This window comes from Zootermopsis nevadensis, unplaced genomic scaffold (assembly GCF_977971745.1).
Source record: "Zootermopsis nevadensis isolate Lab colony 2312 unplaced genomic scaffold, Znev_1.0 Znev_ptg000018l, whole genome shotgun sequence".
Taxonomy (NCBI): domain Eukaryota; kingdom Metazoa; phylum Arthropoda; class Insecta; order Blattodea; family Termopsidae; genus Zootermopsis; species Zootermopsis nevadensis.
The window spans coordinates 4481070-4507742 of NW_028259150.1; the positions used below are offsets into that span (position 1 = coordinate 4481070).

General features: G+C 35.9%; 1 protein-coding gene across 1 annotated transcript; it reads right to left on the bottom strand.

Moving 5' to 3' along the window:
- Positions 1–138: 138 nt before the first annotated feature.
- Positions 139–26522, bottom strand: LOC110837382 (uncharacterized). Its single transcript, XM_022079440.2, has 14 exons — positions 26451–26522; positions 25449–25516; positions 22944–23129; positions 21168–21372; positions 15983–16154; positions 14537–14690; positions 14017–14211; positions 13205–13366; positions 12563–12656; positions 10796–10955; positions 9663–9831; positions 8060–8218; positions 7009–7189; positions 139–3842 (listed from the first exon to the last, which is right to left on the bottom strand). The coding sequence occupies exons 2-14, from the start codon at positions 25506–25508 to the stop codon at positions 3778–3780; spliced, it is 1962 nt and encodes a 653-aa protein (XP_021935132.1). The 5' UTR covers positions 25509–25516; positions 26451–26522; the 3' UTR covers positions 139–3777.
- Between the last annotated feature and the right edge of the window lie 151 nt (positions 26523–26673).

Genomic DNA, 26673 nt, shown 5'->3' on the forward strand with positions numbered 1-26673 from the left:
AAGTCTCATTAATAAGGATTCAAAAGACCATAAATTTGTCCCCTTTTTGTACAAAAGTCCCTGCAGTGTTTGTCATACTTTATGAATCATTAATTGATACAGTTCCATGTACTTAAAAATACACTAAAATTTAAAATATAAGTTTTATCAACTAACAAATTTTATGGTGGAATGCATGAAAAATATATCATGATACAGAACAATGTAGTATTATACAAATTATTTAAAAAACCATATTCCTAGTTACATAAATTTTCATATATTGAATAGTTTTTAATACAGCACTTCTCATACTATCATATTACCAATAAAATGTAAAAATTACAAAACTTTATTGAAATGTGAAATGTTTTTATGCATTTACTATATCAGATTGTAACAAGTATTAAAAGAGTGACTCACCATTAATGTGACATTTAGAATTACGCCTTCATTATACAAAGAGGTGGCTTGCTGATGATGAGGCACAGTGAATCTTCAGCATCCAGTCTGCTTATCTGTGTACTTTAAAGTAGGTCATTATGGCAATTTCACAAAGGTATGTGGATCCAAAAGGATGGAGTACAGGTACTTACTGTGTTGTCACCAATGTTCTTATATTCTCTTCTAATTACACCTAGCCAGAACAAAGCTCTCATCTGTCAGTTGTGGCATGCACTTTGTTGTGTATTTCACCTTGACAAAAGTACTTCAACAGTCAATAGATTTTGTCACAGGGTTCATAACAGTTAATGTCAGAACTGGAAGCCACTTCTATGCCTCCTTACTTTACAGGACAGTGTTGTCTTTATCCACCCTCATGACATGTGGTAACACTGTATGTCCAGTCATCTAGCTCTCCCACACTCGCCCACGCGCTCCCATTGGCTCGGGGCAGGCTACACCTCTCACATTCCGGCCCTATAAACCTAGCCCCACACACCCTATTGGCATATTCATCACCCTGATGACGGAGGCAGTATGACCTCTGAAACGTTGGTTAGCATCGACCAGACTACACGGCGCAACAACCCAGAAGACAGAAATCTTCAAGCTCTGTATTCCTCACTTTTGTTACTTGTCTCATGACCAGTTGCTTACCCACTTCTACCATTATTACTGCATGAGTGCAGCATTACATGCACATGATTGAGGAAAGACTCTCGGATTACGGGCCACATCAGGTGGTTGAGTGGTGAATAAACCATATCTTCCGCCAACGTTTCAAGAAAAATCTCTGCTCTCATCCTCGGGACTGCTGCATAACAAATATAAACCCTTGTAGTGCACTCACGAACTGCAGTTACCATCGGCAAGCATGCTACAAAGGATCAGACTTATTACATAGCAGCCCTAAGGATGAGAGCAGAGATTGTTCTTGAAACGTTGACAGAAGATATGGTTTATTCACCACTCAGCCACCTGACGCGGTTCATAACCCGAGAGTCTTTCATCAACTTCATTTGCCATGAAAGCTTCACTTTATACATTACATGTACATGCTTTGAAAAGCACAAAATAATGAAATACTAAATCCTAAAGCACACAGCTCATATTTCAATATATACATGTATCTATCTTCAACTTTTATATTTTATGGTTATTGTATTTTAATGGGTTTTTATATTCCATGTTTTAATGTTACTTCTAATACAGTACCTCTTACTTCTAATGACCAGCACATCAGACCACACATATGTGATAGGTTACATATAGTACTGCATGCTACCTGAAGATGGCCTATAGAGGCCAAAACATGTCATAACTATATGTACTTATATTTGTATCAGCAGCAATTCTAATAAAGTTGGTGTTAATAGTGGTATGAAATATATTATTTTTGTGTATTGATGGACTATTGAAGACAATGTTTGACAAGTCCTGTTGTTGAGAAAGTTACTCAGCATAAGAGGAATAAATTTATTTTTTGCACTCTGTTAACTTTCATATCTAAATTTAGGTCTTAATGATATACACAAACATACTTAGCAAAACATTTGACATTTAAGTTTCATGTAAATAAGATGGGTATTCAATTGAATTTAACCCACCAAACTGAAATCTTCCTAACATTTAGTGTGGACTCCAACAACAAATTTCACTTAAATGCAGAGTAGCTCATTCCTTTCTTTGCAACCTTATTAATGTGTGACTGTAGTGCAAGAAACCACCAGTTAAGAGTTCACTTCCATAATATAATCACAGGCTACTGCATAATATAACTGATGTACTGTCCTCATTCAGAAGGTGATTTCAGTAAAACCAATTTACTTGCCTGATATTACAATAACTTCTGAAAGTGATGTCCTTAAATATCCTAGAATATTTCACACCATGTAACATATTCTGTGGCACAAACTGAAGTTCATATGAGTTCTATAATAATACAACATATATTGATATATAAAGCTTCCAAAGTGTGTATGTTATTTATGCTTAAACTTTATGCACAGATAAAAATCACACACATTCAGCCATAGTCCTTTTTTACTTATTTGTTCACTGACAAATTTCTGAAGTGCCAACATTAAATGTTTTTTAATGTGTGCTAGTGTAGTGTCCTTCTGAAAAAATATATAACTGTTTTCTTCTTCAGTTATTTCTTCGAAGGGCTCCAAATTACTGTTCACATATTGCTCTGAATTGACAGTGTCAGAACAGAATATGGAGTCTATAATTCTTATAACATTTACAGCACATTATACTTGTCATATAATAGGATCTTGTGAATAATATGAGGTTTTCAGTATCCCAGTGACATGTGTGCTGGGAGTTTATATAACCAATGAGATAAAATCAGGATTCAACCATCATGAACAGAAATGGACAAGTACAGTACTGTGAATATTTCTAAGTAGCCAATTAGAAAAGTTAACTATTCAAATTAGGTACGTAAATTGAAGATGGTGCACCATAGACATTCTCTGTGGCCAAAATTTCAGGATATTTATGGTTCAATTTTATTATGCTATATCTGAATCTCACAGTGTCATAATCTGGTTGATACATCCTCATATCAGCAATAAACCCATTTCATGTCACTTCTTATATAATTTTGAAACATATGGTTCACTGAGTAATGGTGAATCCTGATGATGCCAACAAAATTTACAACTACATGACGTTTTTTCTAAGGAAATCTTAACAAGAAGGTACCTCACTGTAAGTGAACACAAATACAAGAACCCTCACAGATGACTGATCACTAGAACAAATCACAATATTTAATGAGAATGATGTATATGTCCAAAGTTGCGGCAAACTCTTTGCCCTATGCAGAGACTTACTATGCTGTGGCTAATGAATGTCCAAGCAGTACCTTTGAATAAAATACCATGAACTAATCGACGAGTCACTCTGTGTTCTGTAGAGTCATTTCATGCACCTTGTGTGAACACTTAATAAAATTCTCCATTCCCACCCCCACACTGAAACCATCACCATATGTGGTCTCAAGCCATAATATAATCTCTGCTGTTTTAAAATATCTATTTCACTATGCACTAAACTGTTTATTTGATTTACCACTGATTTCTACTAGTTGCTTCAACTTCATTAAAATATTCAAGTATGCAATACAGTACAATCTGCAGTCAATTTAGGATCCGAGGTTCCCACGACAGTGAGTACGAAGACGGTTGTCATCTGAGTTTTAGCACTGTGTAGTCTGGTATAAGTTTACCATCGTTTTAGAGGTACCTGCTGCCTCTGTAATCAGGGCTACCAGACTGCATGGTGTTATAACCCAGCAGACAGCCATCTACAGCCAATGTGACCACACAATCTCACCTATAAAACTTATGTATCAAAAACAGCCATTGTTACAGGTGAGGATAAGAGATCTTCATCTGATGTTAACATTCCTGGAAAGGAAAGAGTCAGTCCAAGTACAGATTAATAATGTTGTAAATGGATTTTGAGAATATTATACTTTTATAAATATCCCTATTGTAACTAATGAGTGGAATTCTCGGGATATATTTTGGTTGACATGAATGTGTAGGCTTTGTAGTTATTTTGCATCACTAAAATGTATATAAATATTTAATGAGAAATTACTGTTCACACATAATTACTTCTAGAAATTCAAATAAGCTAGAAAAATAAAAAAAATAACAAATGTTTTGAATGATTTGTTTGACTGCTTCAGTCTGTACTTATGAAAAAGAATATGATCAAAGGTGTCGATATCACATTACCATGAGAAATACGTGCATCTTTATTAAAAATACAGTGGTATCCAGAACATAATTCATATTTTCTTGTAATTATGTATATACACATATTCATGCACACCACAGTAGCAATTAGATTGTAATTTGCAAACAGTATTGAGAAAAGCTGAAATGTTTAATGATGAATAATACTTTTTAACGTTTCCTGAATTAATTATTAATGAAAAAGGAAAGTTAAATTGTTTTTAGAAACTGCTAAGTGTAACTACAGTATAAATGTAAAGAATGTCTTATAATTTATAAGTTAGTGATCTACTTTGTCACAGAAGGACTTTCTTTGGCCATTACCTGTTGCCTTGATTAATCATGATGCAATATGTTTCAAAGGTTATGGTGAAAGGAAATTACATCTAATTTGTCAGGCCAAGAAAGAGCCCCTCCTTAATTTTTTTTAAACTATCTATCTATTGATCTACTATTTTTTAAAAAATGTATTGAGGTTAAAACCTGTTCACACTGGAAAGACACTAATACATCCTACACAATGATTCTTACCAGTTTTTACCCTCACTTTCCTAACTGAACACAAATAATGTATGTTCATCATGAGAAAAATGAACAAACAAACTCTTTCAGAAGCAGTATTGACACAAGTTAATAAATCTGACTTTTAAATTAAACATTAAACAGTATTAATAATACATAATTATTGTGACTTTACTAGACAAGGGTTTTTCACATGATTTCATTAAAACTAATATTCACTCTTAACTAGTTGAAGGAAACAGATTTATTCTATACTGTATTAGAATGTGGGCTCAATCATAGTTTTATTCCCTGTATTAAATATGTAATTTAACTTGTAGCCAAGAAGGATTGCCATTCACTTTTATAACACTTGCAGGATATGTTTTGTTTGTACAGAATCCAATGCAAAAAGAAGACAAGATGAACACATCATTGGGAAATTCATTATTTTCATAATTGTTTCTGAATTACATTCAGATATAGGATAAACACATACAAACAAATTCCAATATCAATGAGTTAAAAATATGCTTAATGAAATTTTACTCCATATATACAAAGTAGATAGACAAATAATGGAGCATTTACAAGAATAAAAGTGCACTCATGCATATAATAAAATATGGCACAAAATATACTATTGACACAAAGGAACTTTACACTTTCAAAATGATACAGAAAACAAAGAACTTCACACCCACGTCAGGCAACAGAAATACTCTCAAAGTTTTGTTTCAAGGACCCGGGTGATTGTTGTTGCACATCTCCACTACAAACCAATAGTTTTGAAAATGGTACCCCACAACAGAGGAGTTGGTGTGTTCTAAAGGCAGCAAAAGAAGAATCTGAAACAGCTGTGCAACATGCACTTCATACACAATTTCACATGGAAACACCCAGCTAAGAACCAATTTAGATTGCAATCTTTAGCAGAGTTGAGGCAGTGAATCACAATTGTCATAGCTTTGATCATAAGGGACACTGCACAAAGTTTGGGATGGGTTGGATTATTGTCTCGACATCTGCCACGTGACTCATGCAGCACATACTGAGTGCCTGTGAGTTGTATACAGAACTTTGAGAGTTTTTCTATCAACTGACATATTTGTAAAATTCTAATTATATCACTTTTTTTCTGTATCATTTTGAAAGTATAAAGTTCTTTTGTACTCGCCTGCTATATACTGCCACTTTCACTGTGTTATCCAATTTGCATATGATGTGTACTTTATTCTGATAAAAATCAATAAATGGGCATACCTTCATAAGGAATGTTTTTTGATACTATCATGATTAGTGACATATGTGAATGGGATGTGGACCTTGATACAGGTACTCTTAAATTTAAGTCACAGTTATATTCCAAATTAAAGCTGTAGAGGGTAAATTCACATAAACTGAAGAGAGAACCTCCCTTCCATCAGATAATCCTCCTCAGCCAAAAAAACAATATTCTACTCCCCTTCCTCACCACTTTATTCAATTGGTCAGCAAGCAATTCAGATTAAAACGAGTTCTATTAATTGAAATCAATGTAGTTAGTTGCATTAAAATGAAGCATGCACATAACAAGGAGTAAATGTATATATGTAATCGTTTCATGAATTTTGTAATAATGCCTCCTTCCTCACTCATTTTCTTCATTAAGCTGAATATAATTTCCAAAGCAATTATTTTTCTGTTCAATATACCAAATAAAAATGGTAATGAAATTGGTGTTATTATTCTCTTTCCATCTTATGAGCCGGGATAGCTCAGTCAGTATAATGACTAGCTACGGGCTGGACGACCGGGGTTCGATCCCCGACGGGGGCAGAGGATTTTTCCTCTAGCCTCTGCGTCCAGACCGGCTCTGGGGCCCACCCAGCCTCCTCTACAATGGGTACCGGGGTCCTTTCCCGGGGGTAAAGCCGGCCGGGGCGTGATGTTGACCACTCACCCCCATCTAGTGCCGAGGTCAAGGAAGAGAGGAGCTATACCTCCACTCACCCCAAACGCCTACAAGGCGTATAGTGGGACAAACTTTACTTTACTTACCTATCTTTCTTAAAACAAAAAACAATGGGCACATAAAAAAAAGCTTAACTTCATAAGATGTTGCCCTGGTACAACAATGAGGTGTGGGCTGAGGCAGACACTGACAGGCTGCACAAGGATTATATACTGAGAAACTGTACAAAACTTGCAAAATACATCACAGAAAGTCTTCTAGGAAAAATTGTGATAATGTATTGCTGCGACCTCAGTCACAAATAAATAAAAGGGTGAATAGTAAATTTACAAATATGGAACAATGACTGTTGAAACAACAGAATCTGAAACCTACCAGCTATGCTTGCAGTGAGGAAACAGGTTGCACTGCCTGCAATGAAGGCTCGGAAAGCTACTTCAGTTATTGCACCTCTCTTCTCAGGAGCCAGTGTTATTAGTGCTCCAACAAAAATGCCTATAGATCCTGGGTTTGAGAAACCACAGAGTGCATATGTTGCTATCATTTCTGATCTGGGCTGTTGGAAAAGTGCATTATGAGAGCATTACTCTGATATATGCAACATGAAAATCAACTGATAATCCTTTTAAGGCTGATTCACACATTCATGAGTTTCTTACATTCATCTTCACAAGCAGTCTTGTTTATACTCTCTCCATACTATCTTTCATTCTTGCTAGCTTTCTCATGCATGTACTCACACACACACAGACAGACATCTGATTAAGTGCACAACAGTAGCAGCAGAACCACCAACACATACTTTCTCTTCCTTTAATCACATGCAATTTGAGTGCATATGTCATAACTCACAGTATGTTAAATTAAACAATAATGAGATCAGACAACACTGCAAAAATCATTAAGAACTGATAGAAAAATATATTAAACTAACTCCATAGTACTTTCTTCAGTAATTCAGTTAGCAAGATATTACTTGCTTTTATAGAATGTGAGAAGTTTATTCACTTTCATGTTAACAAATGTATATTTCTGGACTACATTCTGAGTCAGACAAATTCAAATGTCACTGTATATCTCTTAAGATCCTACCATCTATGCCTAAGGTATAAAATTCTAAGGCTATGAAAAGAAGCATGTTTACAGTGAAACTATAAGTTGTAAAATTCCTGCTGCTCACATGAAAGATTTATTTTACTTGGAATTGTGGTATATATATTAAACTCTGATTTCATTATTTTACACTGATATGGACATAATATTATACTTCAAGACACTAAAGAAACTGCACAATAGTTATGTGAAATCTTAGTTCAAAAAGATATTGAAAGGCAGTCTATCTTAGTAAAGCTTGCCTTATGCATGAAACCTTTAGGATTTTACCTACATTGTTTTCCCTAAATATTTTAAAAATTACAATACTTACTGACAGCAACCCAGCACGTTTACTCTCACCCATCTGCTGATAAGCGACAAATTCATTTATTATTGTCTTGATACCAACAAGTCTGGCTACCTCATCACATTCCTCCCATTTAACACCCATTATCCATGCCAATGGGATGAAAACTTTCCCGGTGATAAACTGAAGCCAATCATAACATACAATTAAAATCACTTCATAATGAAAATTATTGGCCTTTTTCTTTAAATTCTGGTCATAAAGTTAGGCTAATAAGTGATCTACTTTTGTCTCAACATTATAATCATCAGGCTTTTCAATGGCCATACAGGACCTTTTTTTTCTGATGGTCAGAAGTCAAGAAGTTGACTAAATGCAACTTCATGTCAAGGCTAATGAGTTTTAATCTGATTGACAATGACATATTAAGAACAGTATCTGAACTATGAAGACATGGACATGAAAAGATGAACATTTATTGTATAGAAGTTGAATTTTTATTGAAATTCATTCATACTGATAAAAGAATTATAATAAATGTTTTACCGAAATGATCTGCCAGGCTAGAATGGGATTTATACACCCATTGTACTAGGACAAGTGATACAATGTTTACAATGGCATAGCACATAGTGTTTCAGAAGACTTGGTCGCCTGAATATTGTAAAGTGATTTGTTTTTTCTACTTATCATATTTTAATTATAACGTTTCCACTTTTTCATATTAATATTGGTTTGGAAGCCTGAGGGAAAGATACCGCTGGGGAGACCTGGACGTAGATGGGAGGATAATGTCAGGCAGGATCTATGGGAGATATGAGTTGAAAGAGACTGGAATTTGTTGGCCCAGGACAGGGTCTGGTGAAGGGTTTTGGTTAATTTGGTGATGAACCTTCAGGTTTAGTAAGCCATCTAGTTAGTTAGTAAATATAATATAAAAACATTTACAGACAAATGAAAGTGGACTAAACAGACTGTTTAAACACATGTAATTTCTACAAACTCTTCTTGGAATCAGATGAACATAAACTTATACTTGTTTTCTTCAGGATATGTAACATGCAGCTATCTTTAATTATTTAGTGGAACTGAGACTGTACAAATTTCTTGCTGTGAAGTAAGTAGAACAAAGTACAAAGTACAAAGTAAGCTATCAATGTCAGCACAAAGAAAATTAAGAAAACTAACCACTGAAATATCTGTGAAATTCTTACCAATTGTCAATGGCTGATACAGACAATGTTTAATAAAATGTTCTGTACCAAATTTCATTACATTTATTGAGACAGTCATAATGTGGGGAAACCCCAGTCCCTAGAATATGGAGACATGACAATGAAGTGTTAACTGCATATCAGTAATGGTGGATGCTTACTCAGCTTGAAGCCTGAACATATTTTCATGTTACAATTCATTGTTGGGTTTTAAAGTTAATGTGGTTGTAGAGCACTATAAATGTGGATTATCATATTGTACTTTCCATGATAACATATCCAGTCAACATAATTGTACACTTACAATATTTACTACAATAAAAGTGTATTCCTTTACAGTTATTTGAGGTTTATTAATTTTTCCTCATAAATACAATAGGATTAAGTTCACTCCTAGCAGTTTTATAACTCACCTCCAATGTCAGAGCTTCAATACCCACAAGCATGCCAAGCCAAGAGAGCACTCCATTAATAAATGCAATGAATGACACAAATGCAATAAGGTTGGCAGCAATTCCAAGCACCATCTGTATCCCTAGTAGTGCCCCATTTGTTGCAGCATCCAAAACACTGTTTTCATCGCTATGACATGGAATGCATAATGAGTGTGCCAAACAGGATCATTAGTGTTATAAATGTAATACAAATTAGTTTACCTTTGGACAAATTTTGCAAGATTTTGAAATTGTTTTTTAATTCTGTATTTCATAAAATATGTTCCAGCGCAACATACCTGCATACTGTCTGGAAGAAATTCAGATTTTTATATGCTCCCTTTTTTGACTCAAATTATTCCTGCTTTAACAATTCTGAATAAAACTATGCAATGTGTATCAATAAAAACAAAAACAAAACTCAATACCCTTCCAGAAACTGGCACCCCAGTCATTAGTCAACTTTTTAACTGTTTTAGCTATTATGTCTCTTCTTTATCCCCACAAGGTTGAAGGTCTTCACGATCACTGCTGCAATATCATCATCATTCACAAACCACTGCCCTGATAAATTTTGTTTCAGGGACCCAAAGATGTAAAAGTCTGAGGGTACCAAGTCAGGACTATGTATACAAAGCTGCAGCACCTACAGCCTGTACTGATGGAACCATTTCTAGGTCTGAATTGGAATGCTGTGCACCATACAGAAACTTGTTTCTTGCTCATAACGCATTTCCCATAAATTCCTGATGAATTGGCTTTGGTTTGTTGCCCTTTGCATGCAGAAAACGTATCAAACTTCTCACCTGTATACTTGTCCAAATCTCCACTCTTGCTACCATTTTGATTTGGATGTCACATGTGCATGCACCAACCTAGTATGCTCCTTTCACTGTTCAAACAAGTATCCATATTTCTTTAGAATCCATTTATACTTATATATGCCAAGCAGTTTCTTCTCTTCAGGCTTTTCAGTAAAAATTTTTGTATGCAGTCTACATTTCTCCCATGCATTCTACATGTTATTCCCATCTCTTTGATTTGATCACCCTGATATTTGAATATTTGGGGAAGAGTACAAATTATGATTTATTGACAGAATACTGACTTACCCTTTCACTGCAACCATATGTTCTACTGCTGTTTTACTCTGTTCGATTTCTGGATAGAAAAGTTTTGAAAAACAGAGAGCAGCTGGGGCAGACATGATAGATGCTGTCAGGAGATGCATTGGTTCCACTCCAAAATTGATGTATGCTGCCATTACTGAACCTGGAATGTGCACACTGAATGTTCACATAGATACAGCAATAATCACGAAGTTTCCAACTGTGATAATAAATACGTATATGGTGTTGCCATATTCTTTGTTGCATCAAGGAATAAACTTATATGATTACTATAAAGAGAACATGAAATTTGTATATTTAAAATTGGAAACACTGACTTCGTATTAGAACTATCTTTTTAATGAACATACGAGGTGCAATCGGAAAGTTTCAAGACGGTGTCAATAGAGGGCGAACCGGATGTAGTACGAGCTTCTGCCGCTAGGGGGTGCGGCCTACATTCATAGTGAATCAGTGTGCCAGCCGGCATCATCGAATTAGCATTTGTTTCTTAGTTACGGGCGTTTTGGTAGTGCATTACACCGACCCTCCTGCGATTTCGGAATGGCGGATTATCATGAACAAATCAAATTTTGCCAAAGACTCGCCAAAACGGCTACGGAAACCTATGAAATGCTAAAGCAAGCATTTGGGGAGTCCGCAATGGGTTGTGCACAAACTTTTATGTGGCATTCACGTTTTAAAAATGGACGTACCTCTGTCGATGATGACGAGCGTTCTGGACGACCATCTTCGAGCACAACACCCGAAAATGTTACGAAGATTTGGCAGGCCATTCACGAAGATCGACGTCGTACCATCAACGACTTGTGCGACATTGTTGGGATAGGCTATGGGACCTGTCAGCTGATTCTAAAGGAAGAACTCCACATGCGACGCATCGCAGCCAAGTTTGTGCCAAGGCTCCTGTCTGAGGACCAGAAGCAGAATCGACTTCTCGTTTGCCAGGCGCTCAAAGATCTTGCAAGAACCGATCCCAACTTCCTTTCTAAGGTTATCACAGGTGATGAAAGCTGGGTTTACGGGTACGATCCGGAAACTAAGCAGCAATCTTCACAATGGAAGAGCCCATCGTCACCACGACTGAAGAAGGCAAGACAGGTCAAGAGCAATGTGAAGTCAATGCTGATCTGTTTTTTTGACCAGGAGGGGATCGTCCATAGGGAGTTTCTTCCTGCAGGTCAGATGGTCAATGCTGAATTTTATTGTGGGGTCCTGAGGCGGTTGCGTGAAGATGTGAGATGGAAGCGGCCGGCAAAGTGGCGCAACCACAACTGGCTGCTGCATCATGACAATGTGCCAGCACACACCGCCCTCAAAGTTCGGCAGTTTTTGGCCTCAAACACCATGGCCGTCATCCCGCACCCTCCTTATTCGCCGGATTTAGCTCCGTGTGACTTCTTCCTCTTCCCAAAGATGAAAATTCAGCTAAAGGGAAGGAGATTTGAGACGATAGAAGAGATTCAGGCAGAATCGCAGATGGTGCTTGACAGGCTGACAAAGAAAGATTTCCAGGGATGCTTCCAGGCTTGGCAGCGGCGCTGGGATCGTTGTGTTCACTCCCAGGGGAACTACTTCGAGGGTGATGGATGAATTTAATACCTGAGATAAGTGTACGGGTTTTTATAGGCGCAGTCTTGAAACTTTCCGATCGCACCTCGTATGTGTTCATAAAGGGATCAGTCAATCCTGACTAAAATCTCAGTGTTTAATTTCATGTTCTAACCAGGATCATTCCTACTGACTTACCAGCAACTGTAGCAAAGCCTTCAGTCATGACAGCATGTATTTCTGACTTGGTAAGATCCTTAATGTATGGCTTGAACAGTAATGGAGATTCTCCCTGTAACCAGTAAGCCACAGGAATACTGGCTGATAATTTACTGTGGATTCTTTGCACATCAAGCATAAAATGAACACATGAATACAGAACACGTTTCATTTCCAGAACTACTCAGTAGATTTTGATGAAAACTTGTATTTTGGATCTGCACTAAAGACTGTTGGGAAAATTTAATCTTGGTCAATAATTAGTATAATATAACCACTACTTTACATGATGCAAATCAAACTGCCATTTTCCTAAAAATTGCTTCAATGTATGAAACACTGACACAACACAAAGTGTAATGTAATATTTAAAACCTTTTTATGTGGTATATACTAGTACTTAATAAAATATGAACACAAATGGTTCATAATTATGTTCCACAATGCATTCAGTACTAAAGTCTGATATGTACATTCCTGAAAATATTAGTTACAGACATCAAATTCATGATGATAAGGTTAATAATATAAAAACATCCATATTACAAGACAAAGTGAAATGCTGCTAAAAATAGCCTCATTATTCCAATGTTATTTACTTCTTCATGTTTAAATACTTGCCATGCCAAGAAAAATACTAGCAGCTGCATTGACAGATTCACACACAGTTGTCCCCATTGACTTCTGCAGTAACCAGCCTACTTGCATCACAGTCCATTGCATGACACCATAGTAGTACAGAATCTGCACGATGAAGCTCAGGAAGAAAATGACTGAAAGAGACTGCAAAACATAAGTATATTTCAGATGTGAGGAAAGAAATATTCAGATGAAGGAACTGTGAAACTATGATTGTTATGTATTTTGCCACTATCTCCATACATTCCAAAGCAAACAATTAGAAACAACTGAAACACCATTTTGCACAGTACTTCAGTACACATGTTAACTTAAGTGTGTATTCATAAACTAGTCACTAAGTTTCATGCCAATCACTTTCTTTACTCATAGATTTAACAATTAATGTTATAACTGTTGATGTTATTGTGGACTCAACTGTAAAACACAGAATTCATACATTTTCTCTAATAAATATAGCAGATAGTATTCTCTACCATGACATCTTCGAATGTAAGCATTTTATTACAAGATTCTTTCCTAGTGGCATGCAGTACCAGCACCTGCATAGAACAAACACACACACACAAACAGAACAAAAAATCTGTACCAAAAAGAGTTCAAAATAATGATTCTTCTATTTTAATGCAAGCTTTTAACTTTCATTACAATCTGTTATGAGCTTTAAAAAGTTTGGATCCCTGAGTACATTTTTAACATTATGCCCATTTACTTACATGCACACAAATGTTATACTTTTAAATTAATGTATATATGTTGACATAAAATAAAACAGCTATCTTTAGTATACATACCTTGAATACAAAAACACCACTGTCAATGAGAAAATCACCATACACAAATCTTGATCCTGCATCACTGTAGGCAAGAAGTGTAGCAACCTTGCCACTAATGCACTGGAAGATGCTACGACCAACAGACCAACGAACGCTGATCAAGCCAAGAACAAATTGGATGCCCAAGCCACATAGAACTGGCCTCCATTGAATCTGAGACAATGATGCATAATTTTAATAATCCCTTACTACAAGATACATATACTTCAAGACTGCATTATTCAGAACATAATAATCAAGCCGTTTTTAGGTGAACCCTCTGCTTATTTTCCTTTCCTCCTTGTTATATTTTTGTTTTATATTTATCAACTATGTTAATTAAAACTATATCACTGTCATCAAAGCATTAAGATGTTCAATTTATTTTATAATTATAATTCAGTAGGCTTACTACAATGAATTCCTAACATTTATGCAGAAGTTGCACTATCTTGGAATCAGCAATAAACACTTGAATATTGAATGATATGAAATCTACCTGTCCAGGATGCCGTGAAAATGCAAATCCTAGTACCATGATCACAACCACCCCAATACATGATTTTAGTCTCTCAGTGTTGTCAGCTGTATCCAAAGCAAGGAACACTATTACTGCTATTAATGGCAATAAATATATTGTTAATTTCAAATACCTGTAACAGAAAGACAGAATAGTTATAAATTATTAATATGTTTTGTTGCCAAAACAATTTCATTTTTCTTAAAAAATAACTTTGAGATACTGATTAAGACTTTATCTGAAAGCTAACTAGTAAATTGACATGTATCACAACAAGAAAGGACAAATTCATCCTTTTGAATGACATTATAAGATGTATTTTATTTACACATGAGGCTTGTCTCCTCTCTGTATATGCATTCTTCTCACAGTAACAGCAATTTCATAGTCTTTACTCATGAAATAAAAAAAAAGGTAACTCTTCTCATTTATTTATGATTATGGCCTTAAGCAGAAATTACTTATTTAATATATTTCAAACAGCCCATTGGGTATTCACCAAGTCTTCATCAGCTGGTGTAAATGGTAATTCAAATGTAGCAGCTTGGTCAATGTTTTCAATATCACACATGTTATTATCATCATCATGATCATACTGATAGGTACCATGATAGACATGATGAAACTAATACATGCTGTAAGAATTTGTAAATACAGTGAAAATATATTTTATATATGCTTCGCCTTTCTTTAGGGTGTAAGGAGCAGTGATGCATCATATACAGCCTCTCCTGCTTTAAAGTCAACCTTGCCTGCTCTGAGGACCGAGTATTGGGCGGTATAACCATAACACTATTAGGGGAGGAAGAAAATGTCTTTCCCTGCCATCAGAGAACATCTTAGGTGGGAGCCAGTGCTATTGACTCTGAGGTTGCAGCCTTACCGTAGCAATCAGAGTCTGTGGGCCAATCCTCTGCAGCTCTTAAATTTCTATGACTGAAGTAACCTTCACCTTTCTTTATTTCTCCTCTGTCATAGTAACAAAATAGTAGCAAAATGAGTAAGGAGCTGAGAAATACAATGTACACCATCTTGTACAGAAAACTGGGATTTACAAGGTCTGACAAATAATCAGTCTGTACAAATATATATATTGTGACTACCTTATCTACATGTCTCTCTGCCTACACAGGATGACATAGAATAATGCAGACAGGCATTTATGCCATTACCAGGATTCAAACCCAGGATCCCAGTGATCAAGTACTTGAGGTCTCTGTAATGGATAAGCTTTAAATAACCTGTGCACTACAGAATATGCATGATCCAGTTGGCCACACATTACACCAGCATATTGTCATACCATTCACCCCACAGTTAAAGTCCAGACAGCAGCCATTTAGTTCAGGGTGTTTAAATCCCCTATTCATGTACAATAAAGTTTAAATTGCATGGCTATTTGAATTGACTTTAAAACTTGTTCACCTGTATGCCATAAGCCTGTGCCACTGATTATGGATTGGTATCAATATGTTCCTTTCTAAGAACATGCCAAAGAATTTCTTGATGATGTGATAATATAGAAGTCCCAAATATACAAGACCTAGTATTATGATGAGGATTCCCAGTCCATCACACCATTCTAAGTCACAGTCTCCTGAAAATAAAGCGAAACTAGTTTAGAGAGAACCTTCTTTAACATGACTGACTACATTTTATAACTTATTCTGGAGACTAGTAAATCACTTCCGTTAATTCGAAACACATTTTAAACTTGTATCTGGACTCAAGGTAAAATACACATAGCATTCACAGCTCCCTTTTCTTTTCTTCAAAAATGAATCTTATATGTTCAGTAACAGATATTTCTCTGGCAGAGGATGGCAGAAATACCTGTCTGTTTTGTCAGCAGTGATCTTCAGCAGCAAGATACTTGAAAGAAAAATCAGAAAAGTTATTGAAGGGATTAGAATTTATTGTGATATTAGGAACAGTCATGCCAGAAGTAGGACTTCTGAATGGCAGTGTAGCATGTGTAGAATTGCTGCTGCTGTTCTTCTGCCACTGCCTAGATTTGGCCTCTCCCCCTCATCACTGCTGTCCTCAGTGTCCAACTGAAGTGAGAAACATCATCATAATTGATTTTCTCTTACAATGACTTCATTTTCCAAATTAGAATCTCCTTACAACTGATGCTTGATTTGGTGAGATTTCAGATTCTCACACCAGCGAGTATTAAGATAGACTGTCTTCTGGGAAAATGCCATGTAGTCTGCCAGAAATTCACCAATATTTCAAAGGTGCTTACAGCCTTTTATCATTACCCTGATGATGGAGGTAATAAGCACCTTCAAAGCATCAGTCAGTTTCTACCAGACTACATGGTGTAACATACAGATGACAGTTATCTTTATTTCTTCTAACTTCTAGCTTCAGCTCTGTCTTCCAGCTTGCTTTTCAAGAAGTTTTTCCATCAAAATTTTGTGTGTTTGTCTCTCTCAAATAATTATTATATTTGTTTACCGTCAAATCACAATAAAATAGTAAGTTAAGATAATTAAAATGATTAAAATATCATCTTATGTTCCATATCGAGCATTCGATTTTCATCGGAACATTCACAACATGTTTCGGTTTATCAAACCGTCATCAGGTGTAAATTATAAACTTTTAAACTCAAATTACAATTATTTATAGTTTTTACAATTTTATAATTTTATCATCTTTCTCAGTATATTTTATGAAAGTTGTGTCTAGATATTATTAATATAACATTATTGTAACAATAACATAATAAACATATTAAATAAAAACCATATCCAATATTATAGCAGATACGTAGATGATATAATAATAATTTACAATACAAAAAAGACAAATATCCAACAAGTACTTAAAGATTTCAATAACATAAATCAAAATATTCAATTTACATTAGAACCTGAACAAAACAACACACTAAATTATTTAGATTTAACTATAATAAGAAAAACAAAAAACTTTGAATTCAAAATTTACAGAAAACCTACAAACACAAGCACCATAATTCATGCCTCATCTTGCCACCCCTTTGAACATAAACAAATGTCCATCAATTACTTACTAAACAGAAAAAATCTATATCCAATATCTACAAACAACAAACAAATAGAATTAAACATCATCCAACAAATTCTTAATGAAAACGGATATAATAACCACAAACTAAATAAAAAACCTAATAAAACAACAAAACCTAACGAAAATGAAAACATACAAGATAAATGGGCCACTTTTACATACATAGGTAAAGAAACCAAATTCATAACTAAACTATTTAAAGAAAACAAAATAAAAAATTGCTTTCAAAACAAAAAACACAATAAAAAACCTCCTAAAACAAAAACCACCAGTAAACATAAACAATCAATATAACTTACCGGGTATATACAAATTAAAATGTAAAGATTGTCCATTAACATATATAGGTCAAACAGGCCGCACTTTCACACATAGATACAAAGAACACATTGCAGCCATAAAACACAATAAAGACAATTCTGCATACGCAAAACATATTCTAAATACAGGACATGCATATAATACAATAAATGAAACAATGGACATTATAAAAATAGTAAAAAACAAAAGACACAGAGATACAATAGAAAAATATCACATACAACAAACTTATAAACAAAACATCTGCCAAAACGACAATAACATTTTTCTTAATAACCCCATTTTTAATGCACTCCAGTACCTTGACCCCAACCCTGACAAACCACCTTTCACCCACTTACACCGCAGTCAATAACGAACCTCGTTCTGAGATGATAACACTTCTGGATCTCTCCTCTGAATACATCTGAACCGATTGCTATTTCATATATGGTATGTTTATTTGCTATTATTTATTATTTTAGTTCATTTTGTTTTCTATATTCAATCATATTTCATTAATGTTTTCGAATCTTTTACTTCACAGACTGGTATAAACATCAATAACACCACCTCAACAATAATGTTATATTAATAATATCTAGACACAACTTTCATAAAATATACTGAGAAAGATGATAAAATTATAAAATTGTAAAAACTATAAATAATTGTAATTTGAGTTTAAAAGTTTATAATTTACACCTGATGACGGTTTGATAAACCGAAACATGTTGTGAATGTTCCGATGTAAATCGAATGCTCGATACGGAACATAGGATGATATTTTAATCATTTTAATTATCTTAACTTACTATTTTATTGTGATTTGACGGTAAACAAATAAAATAATTATTTTAATTAATATCACAATATGACGCATGAATAATTGTCTCTCTCAGTCTGTACCCCAGCCTCTGATAACTGCTCCCATTATTCTGAGTCCCTCATCTTTCATAGGCTGAGGTTGGACCTTGTTGTGGGAACAGCTGGCCATGAGGTCTGAGGACTGAAATTGTTATTCCTGGCCACTGTACTTTATTGAAAATGTAAATTACAATAAGTGATAAGGTATATTAGTCCTTAAATAGATAATTTCATACGTTGATCATTTCTTCCCTGTAGTCTGTGCCAAAGTCAACTGGTTTTACTGACCATGTTGCTGCAGTTGTGCTTGATGCATGTCAGGTGTGCTGGATGTATGAAATAGCATGAATTGACCTCTTTTACTTCTTGCCTTGGGCCCAGCAGGTTGTCTAGCATCCTAAAAGCTGGGAAACTGACAGGGCCATCCTGGGATGGGGTGCCTGGCTGCCACTCCAGAAGTTGGGAGCAACACCAACAAACTCGTTGGTGCCTTGTTGGTCATAGAGTAATGTAATGGACCAGCCTTTGGTGATGGCATAGATGATGTGTAGCACAGTGCTGAGCTCGTTCAGTAAGATGGGACCAATGCACCAGCAGGTATAAGATTGCCTAAACATTATGGAGATCTTGTACAGCAGTCACGAGTGAAGCTACACATTTCACTTCCTGGGTCAAAGGTTTCTAGCAAGAATTTTGGTGTCAAGTGCAGTCCAAGAGGGAGTCCATCCTGTAATTCTGTGTGTCTGTCCCTGAGCCTCCAATGACTGTTCCCATTGCTTCGAGGTCCCCGCCTTTTATAGACTCAGGTTTGACCTTGTTGTTTTGGGAAGAGCACACTGTGAAGTCCAAGGCTTGAAGTGGTTGTTCTTGGCCACTGTACTTTATTGAAATTAAAGTTACACTATTATTATGATAAATTATAATGGCTATTAGACCTTAAAAAGACAATGGCATAATGTCCTCATGTCCTAGCTGCATGTTCAGTTCATCGTAAGATTCTTGATTAAATTATCCTAATAATATTAGAACAAGATACAAATAAGAAACTTCACCACTGATTAATTTTTTTTGTATTCTCTATTGTTCAGTTCATGTTTATTCGTCCCTATGGTATGAGGCCACAGACTGCTTTGTAAGGCACAATTAGCTGCTTTCAAAATGTTTCCATATCAAAAGTTTGTATGTACTTCATATGTTTTATCCATATCAGTAACACATTCAGCCCACCATCTTACTTAAGTCAATTATTTTCCTTAACATTTTGTTATCAGATACTTTCAGTTCACATTTTCTCCCAGAATACATGACCATATTTCACCATTTAAGATTTTGGGAAAAACATAATCTTTTGTAAAAAGTAGTGATTGCTTATGAGACTAGTATCACCCATAAACAAAACACCAAGACTCCAATGGTAAAGTCCAGAGCCCTACAGATCATAAACTGCAAACATCAAAATACTGCTTATTTCCTTTTTTGAGATCAAAGAAATTAATCCTCATGAATTTATTTGCTCAAAACAGTCAACTGAGCATTCTACTTTAAGCTTATGAATGTTTATGGCAGCACATTTATTAACATGGACCAAATCTAAGTTGACCACAACAATTTTACATTCTACAATACTATCAGTGCATCAATCTCTAGAAAGAAAGAGAAGGGGGGGGGGGGACACAGACATGTAAAATTTGAGGTTTTCACAGCGGTGAGTATGAAGATTGCTGTCTTCTGGGTTGTTGCGCTGTGTAATCAGGTCGATGTTAACCAACGTTTCAGAGATCATACTGCCTCCGTCATCAGGGCGATGAATATGCCAATAGGGTGTGTGTGGGGCTAGGTTTATAGGGCAGGCTACACCTTTCACTTTCCGGCCCTATAAACCTAGCCCCACACACCCTATTGGCATATTCATCGCCCTGATGACGGAGGCAGTATGACCTCTGAAACGTTGGTTCACATCGACCTGACTACACAGCGCAACAACCCAGAAGACAGCAATATTCACTTACAGACATGATTTCCATGGCTATTTACAGGCAATGCAGAAATATAACAATGCATGTAATGCAGTCAAAAGGAAATACATTGAAGGTATTCATATTCGCTAAATATTAATGACAATGTATACAGATTTAATTCTTCAAAAACAGTCCAGTTACTTGTAAAGTCTTGTAAGATGCAATAGAAGCTTAATTTGGTTTATAATGTTACCACCATTCACTGTAGATACACTACATTAATTTTTGGTACAATATTTAGTATTGTAAATATTATTAGCTGTCAATTCTAAACCTATTTGAAAACTGAGAATTCATGTTGCAAATACAATATAATATCGAGTATAATATAATATGTTCGTGATATTGTACTTCAAATGTCTTACCTTGTGCTTTAAAAAACATTACAGCAGTTATTAGATAGCCTAATATACATGCATTGAAAATGACAATGAAGACTGTTCGTAATGCATTTGTATGCTGTGAAAAACATTTGCTCAATTTGCTCCAAAATTCTGCATATCTGGTCTTTTTGTCACATTCTTCAGAAGTGTCCATCTTTCCAGAATTTCTTACTGAATTCACAGGTTCCTGTGAATTTGTAAATTGCAATCAGCTCTGAAACTAAAGTGTAAATTAATGTGTCACAGAATTATAAAACTAACTGTAAGCTGGCTCACATTATGGTCTAGTTGTGAAATGTTGTGAATATGGTAATAATAATTGGATTCTTATGAGATGAGAAAGATCTTAACCAGCTAAGTGACTATCAGCTTCTCATAAAAGACTGTTCAATAGAGTTTTGATACTATAGCGTTAAGAACAGTATGTATTGTCTAATGTGCTTTCACTTCCAACACTGCAAGCATACAAAATCAATGTTCCAATCCTGACATTGGACTCTTGGTTAAGTTCTATAATATGATAATAGAAGTGAAATCACATTTCTTTGTTCAGAGAGAAATCACAGTTCCTTGTTCCGAAAACAGATTCTTTTTAGCTTTAATAATAATGTATTTTATTTTTACTGCACAGCTTGCTAAACATAACTTGTCTACAATGTCGTTCAATTCTCTAACATGGCCAATGCAATGCATGACAAAATACGAAAAACAAACTTAACCTCCAAACTGAACTCCACAAACCTCACATCATGGATTACCTATATTTCAATGAGAGATCGTCAAGGAGAACAGTGAACAGGTACTCTTTCAGACAGATCAATACGGATTCCACCCTAAGGGGGACAACTATCAATAAAAATATGAAAAAATTACACACTTTTGTTTCCTTTTGCCACAAATCCAGAACCTGTTGAATTGCAATGAAAAAATTCCGGTCCAATACATATAAGTTCACATACCTTCTGCCACATAAGACTTGTAGAATTTCAAACCAGTCAAGAACTTATATCAGCCCCAAAAAATCATTAGATTGCTTCAAATGGAGGGAAATTGTGAAACTGTGTGTGAAAGTACGAGTCGGGAGAAAGTACACCAAAAAAGGAAATGTGTCAACAGAACAAAGTGCAAGTATATGGCAAAAAAGTAAGTAAAGTGTGTGTATAAGGGGCTGGAAAACCAGAAATAAAGCGAGCACAGCAAGTTGAAATCGTTTTTCAGTATTATATAACCTCAAAGAACCGACAGAGCAATCAAAAGATCTGGGGTAAATGTGGAAGGCAAAGAAAACAGAAAACCTGTTGGAAGGAAGGGCATAAAATAATTGTCAGAGATAGCCATGCAAGAGGCTGTGCTGAAAAACTGACGAAAAACCTTGGTAAAACCTTTGAAGTTGCAGTGTTTACAAAGCCTAAAGCTAGTTAAGAGGTTATTACTGCCCACCGACCACGAGAAAAGCCCTGCGGGGTGGAAGTCGGTTCTGATGCTGTGCAGGGGGAATGTTTCTTATCAGGTGGACTATAGGGCTATTGGTGGGATGTGTGACATGCCATGCCTAATTATTATCATTGTACTGCTGGTCCATATTCACTTATATATTATCTGGGGGTTGAACAATGGGCTTGTTAGTAACCACACTTGTATAAGAGATAGTCATTCCCCTTCACAACATTAACAATATGTAGGTTTCCATATACATCACTCTTGTAGTCTATGGACATTGCTTGATAAATGCAGTTGCTGCCTTAGAATATTTGTTACCTGTGAAGTGTCAGTCACATAACTTGTCTCATCCCTCAGTATGGTTGCATCATTAGATACATCAAGCTTTGTTGGAGCATGTCTTCTAAGAAGTACATTTGTTGACATCTGATTATCACTTATTTCTGCATGACATTTATCTTGACTGAGATTATTTTTTTCTTCTGATGACCCATTCTGTATTCCCTATAAGAAAATATTAAATTAGAAAAGCAAGTTCTCAAGTGCACTGCTGGCTTTGAATAAAAAATTAAGATGGCATTCATTTGTCAGCATACTTTGATCAGGTAGTGGTTTACTAGTAATCTCATCTTTACTAGATGTCAACCATCAGCCACATCTTCTCCACATGTCCCAGATCCAGAAGAGTCCCAAACATTACATGAGGTTATTATAAAAAAGGATGGGTGTATTAATGATCCTTGCATGGTGACTGTGGTAAGTCTGGATTGAACCCTCTAGTAGTCACTGAAGGAAATGCAATACTTTTTTTCATAGAGCCTTGTGGTAGTCATATGGTTTCATAAAGTGGGTTTCCAGGTGATGCAATTTTAATTCAGCCAGGGCCTCAATATTGTACAGGATATGCAAGGCCATTTCTTCTTCATTGTCACATCTTTCACAGGTGGGGCTATTTACTAGTCTAAAGTTGAATAGATGTCCATTCAAGTGACGGTGACCAGTTAATAGCCCCATCCCTTGTTTCATTTGCCTGAAATTCAAGCTCATTGGTTCCCTTGTTCTTGCAGCAGAGGGTACTTTGCATGCTTTTGTTCAGGTATTCCTGTGTTTCTTGTTCATCCAGTCATTGGTGGTCTACTTAGATGTCACAGGATTCATGTTCCTTGAAGGTCATTCAGAGCTGATGTTGGACGTGATACATTCATAACTTTGGTAACCAACTTCAAGAATACACAGAAGACCACAGTAAAAATTATGTTTGTTCAGTGTACAACCTGAAAGGGGACACACATCCCTAGATAGATGGAGACATGCACAGTCTGCCAGCATAAACCTATATTTCTTGCACTTAGGAAAGGTCAGCTTTTTTAACAAAGGAAGCAGCAATACATAAAATGGGATACATGTGAGAAGCCATCTTAACATATATCAAACCACGCTCTATGCATATGTGTTGGACTGAGCTATTTTTTAAGTAAGCCAGGCCCTGGTTTTCTCCTAATGTCTTTGCCAATGGTGTCAATGCATAAAGTTCAATACAAAGAAAGTAGTAAACCAGGCCTGGACTGAGAAAGTTCTGAAATACACTAGAGTTTTAAACAGTCAAATACACAAGACTGAGCCATTCTTCATTGTCTTCCTCAGTCTACCTAATAAAATGCTGGGAGAGTACTTCAAAAATAATCTATGACTGCTTCCTGCAACATCCTTCAGAATTCATCATTCATAACAGTCCTCCCACTTGACAGTACGAGGTGCGATCGGAAAGTTTCAAGACTGTGTCAATAGAGGGCGAACCGGATGTAGTACGAGCTTCTGCCGCTAGGGGGTGCGGCCTACATTCATAGTGAATCAGTGTGCCAGCCGGCATCATCGAATTAGCATTTGTTTCTTAGTTACGGGCGTTTTGGTAGTGCATTACACCGACCCTCCTGCGATTTCGGAATGGCGGATTTTCATGAACAAATCAAATTTTGCCAAAGACTCGCCAAAACGGCTACGGAAACCTATGAAACGCTAATGCAAGCATTTGGGGAGTCCGCAATGGGTCGTGCACAAACTTTTATGTGCCATTCACGTTTTAAAAATGGCCGAACCTCTGTCGATGATGACGAGCGTTCTGGACGACCATCTTCGAGCACAACGCCCGAAAATGTTACGAAGATTCGGCAGGCCATTCACAAAGATCGACTTCGTACCATCAACGACTTGTGCGACATTGTTAGGATAGGCTATGGGACCTGTCAGCTGATTCTAAAGGAAGAACTCCACATGCGACGCATCTCAGCCAAGTTTGTGCCAAGGCTCCTGTCTGAGGACCAGAAGCAGTTCGGCAGTTTTTGGCCTCAAACACCATGGCCGTCATCCCGCACCCTCCTTATTCGCCGGATTTAGCTCCGTGTGACTTCTTCCTCTTCTCAAAGATGAAAATTCAGCTAAAGGGAAGGAGATTTGAGACGATAGAAGAGATTCAGGCAGAATCGCAGATGGTGCTTGACAGGCTGACAAAGAAAGATTTCCAGGGATGCTTCCAGGCTTGGCAGCGGCGCTGGGATCGTTGTGTTCACTCCCAGGGGAACTACTTCGAGGGTGATGGATGAATTTAATACCTGAGATAAGTGTACGGGTTTTTATAGGCGCAGTCTTGAAACTTTCCGATCGCACCTCGTACATTAACTTTCACAGTTAATAATGCAATTTTTTTTAACAAACTAAGAAACTAAACTGAATCAGGTTGTAGCACAAACCTTTAGAGAATGATTGTTTTTATTTTACAATATTATGATACTACCCAGACATATAGAACATGTTCATATAACTCACCTGTGGAATTTGGCTTATTTCATCCTCTGAACTAAAAGTAGGATATATAGTCGCTTCCATATTGTGAACTGTAAAAACAAACAAGTAGGCCTACTGTTATATCAAATACATTAACTTCGTTTTGTGTATATCGTTTTCTGTGGCCATATTGCTTTTTACTTATGAACATCGTATGAATTTATTGAAGTTTGAAACGAACAAAGAATGACATTTTAGGCTTTTGATTGTTAGCCAGACAGAAAATGGTGGCTAAAGGGCTGTGCTCTGTTTTAAGCTGTTTTCAATCTTAAAATCCGTGTAATGCATATTATTATAGCAGAAAATATTGTTCTAGTTGATAAAAGTCTTCCAGTGTTTATGATTAAGTACTCCTCATCTAAGAAAAAAAAATTCCAAAACAATATTTTCTGTTCAGACTATGAGGTAAATGAGAAAGTCCAGAAACCAAGTGATATCAACACTTTACTGTAATCATCAAGAATTATGCAGGATTTGGCTTACTGCATATTATCAAAATATGAATGTTTACTTGGTATTTCCTTCTATTCTTTGGGTGTCCAGGACCTATGTGTTCCAATGGTTTATATTCCAGTGTATGTTGTTATATTCTACTTGTCTTCATTCTGTGTATGATTCTAGTTACTTCTTTTGGTAGTCCTCACTATCACATATAATATTTCAAACATTAAAACTGTTTCTGATGCCAGAATTTCATTCTTCTAATACCCAGTAAAGTTCATACAGACCTTTTTGTACTGAGTATGATTTCACGTTCTCATGGCAGCAAGTATAAAGATGGCTGTATTCTGAGTTGTAGTGCCATCAGGGCATCTCTGAAACATCAGTAAACTACAGCCAGGTTATATGGTGCTACAACCCAGAAGACATCCATTTTAATCCTCATCTGTGCCACTTCAAGTGTTTCTGTGTCAATTTTCCAGTTTAATACTGTAAAACAAAGGAATAATACCTTAACACATATAAACATTCTATTATACTTACAGTTTTTCTTTAGTGAATCATTATATACTTCACCTGCTTCAAAGTGTAGTATTAAATCATGAACAACACACCTAGCACAGTATCACCACACGTTATCTAATCTGACTGATGATGATATTACGTAATTGTCAGTAAAATCTAGGAATGTTTATTTTGAAGATATTCTATCATGTGAAGGCTTTAGATTAAGCTATCTGCATTATATGTTTCTTTCTTTGTTTCC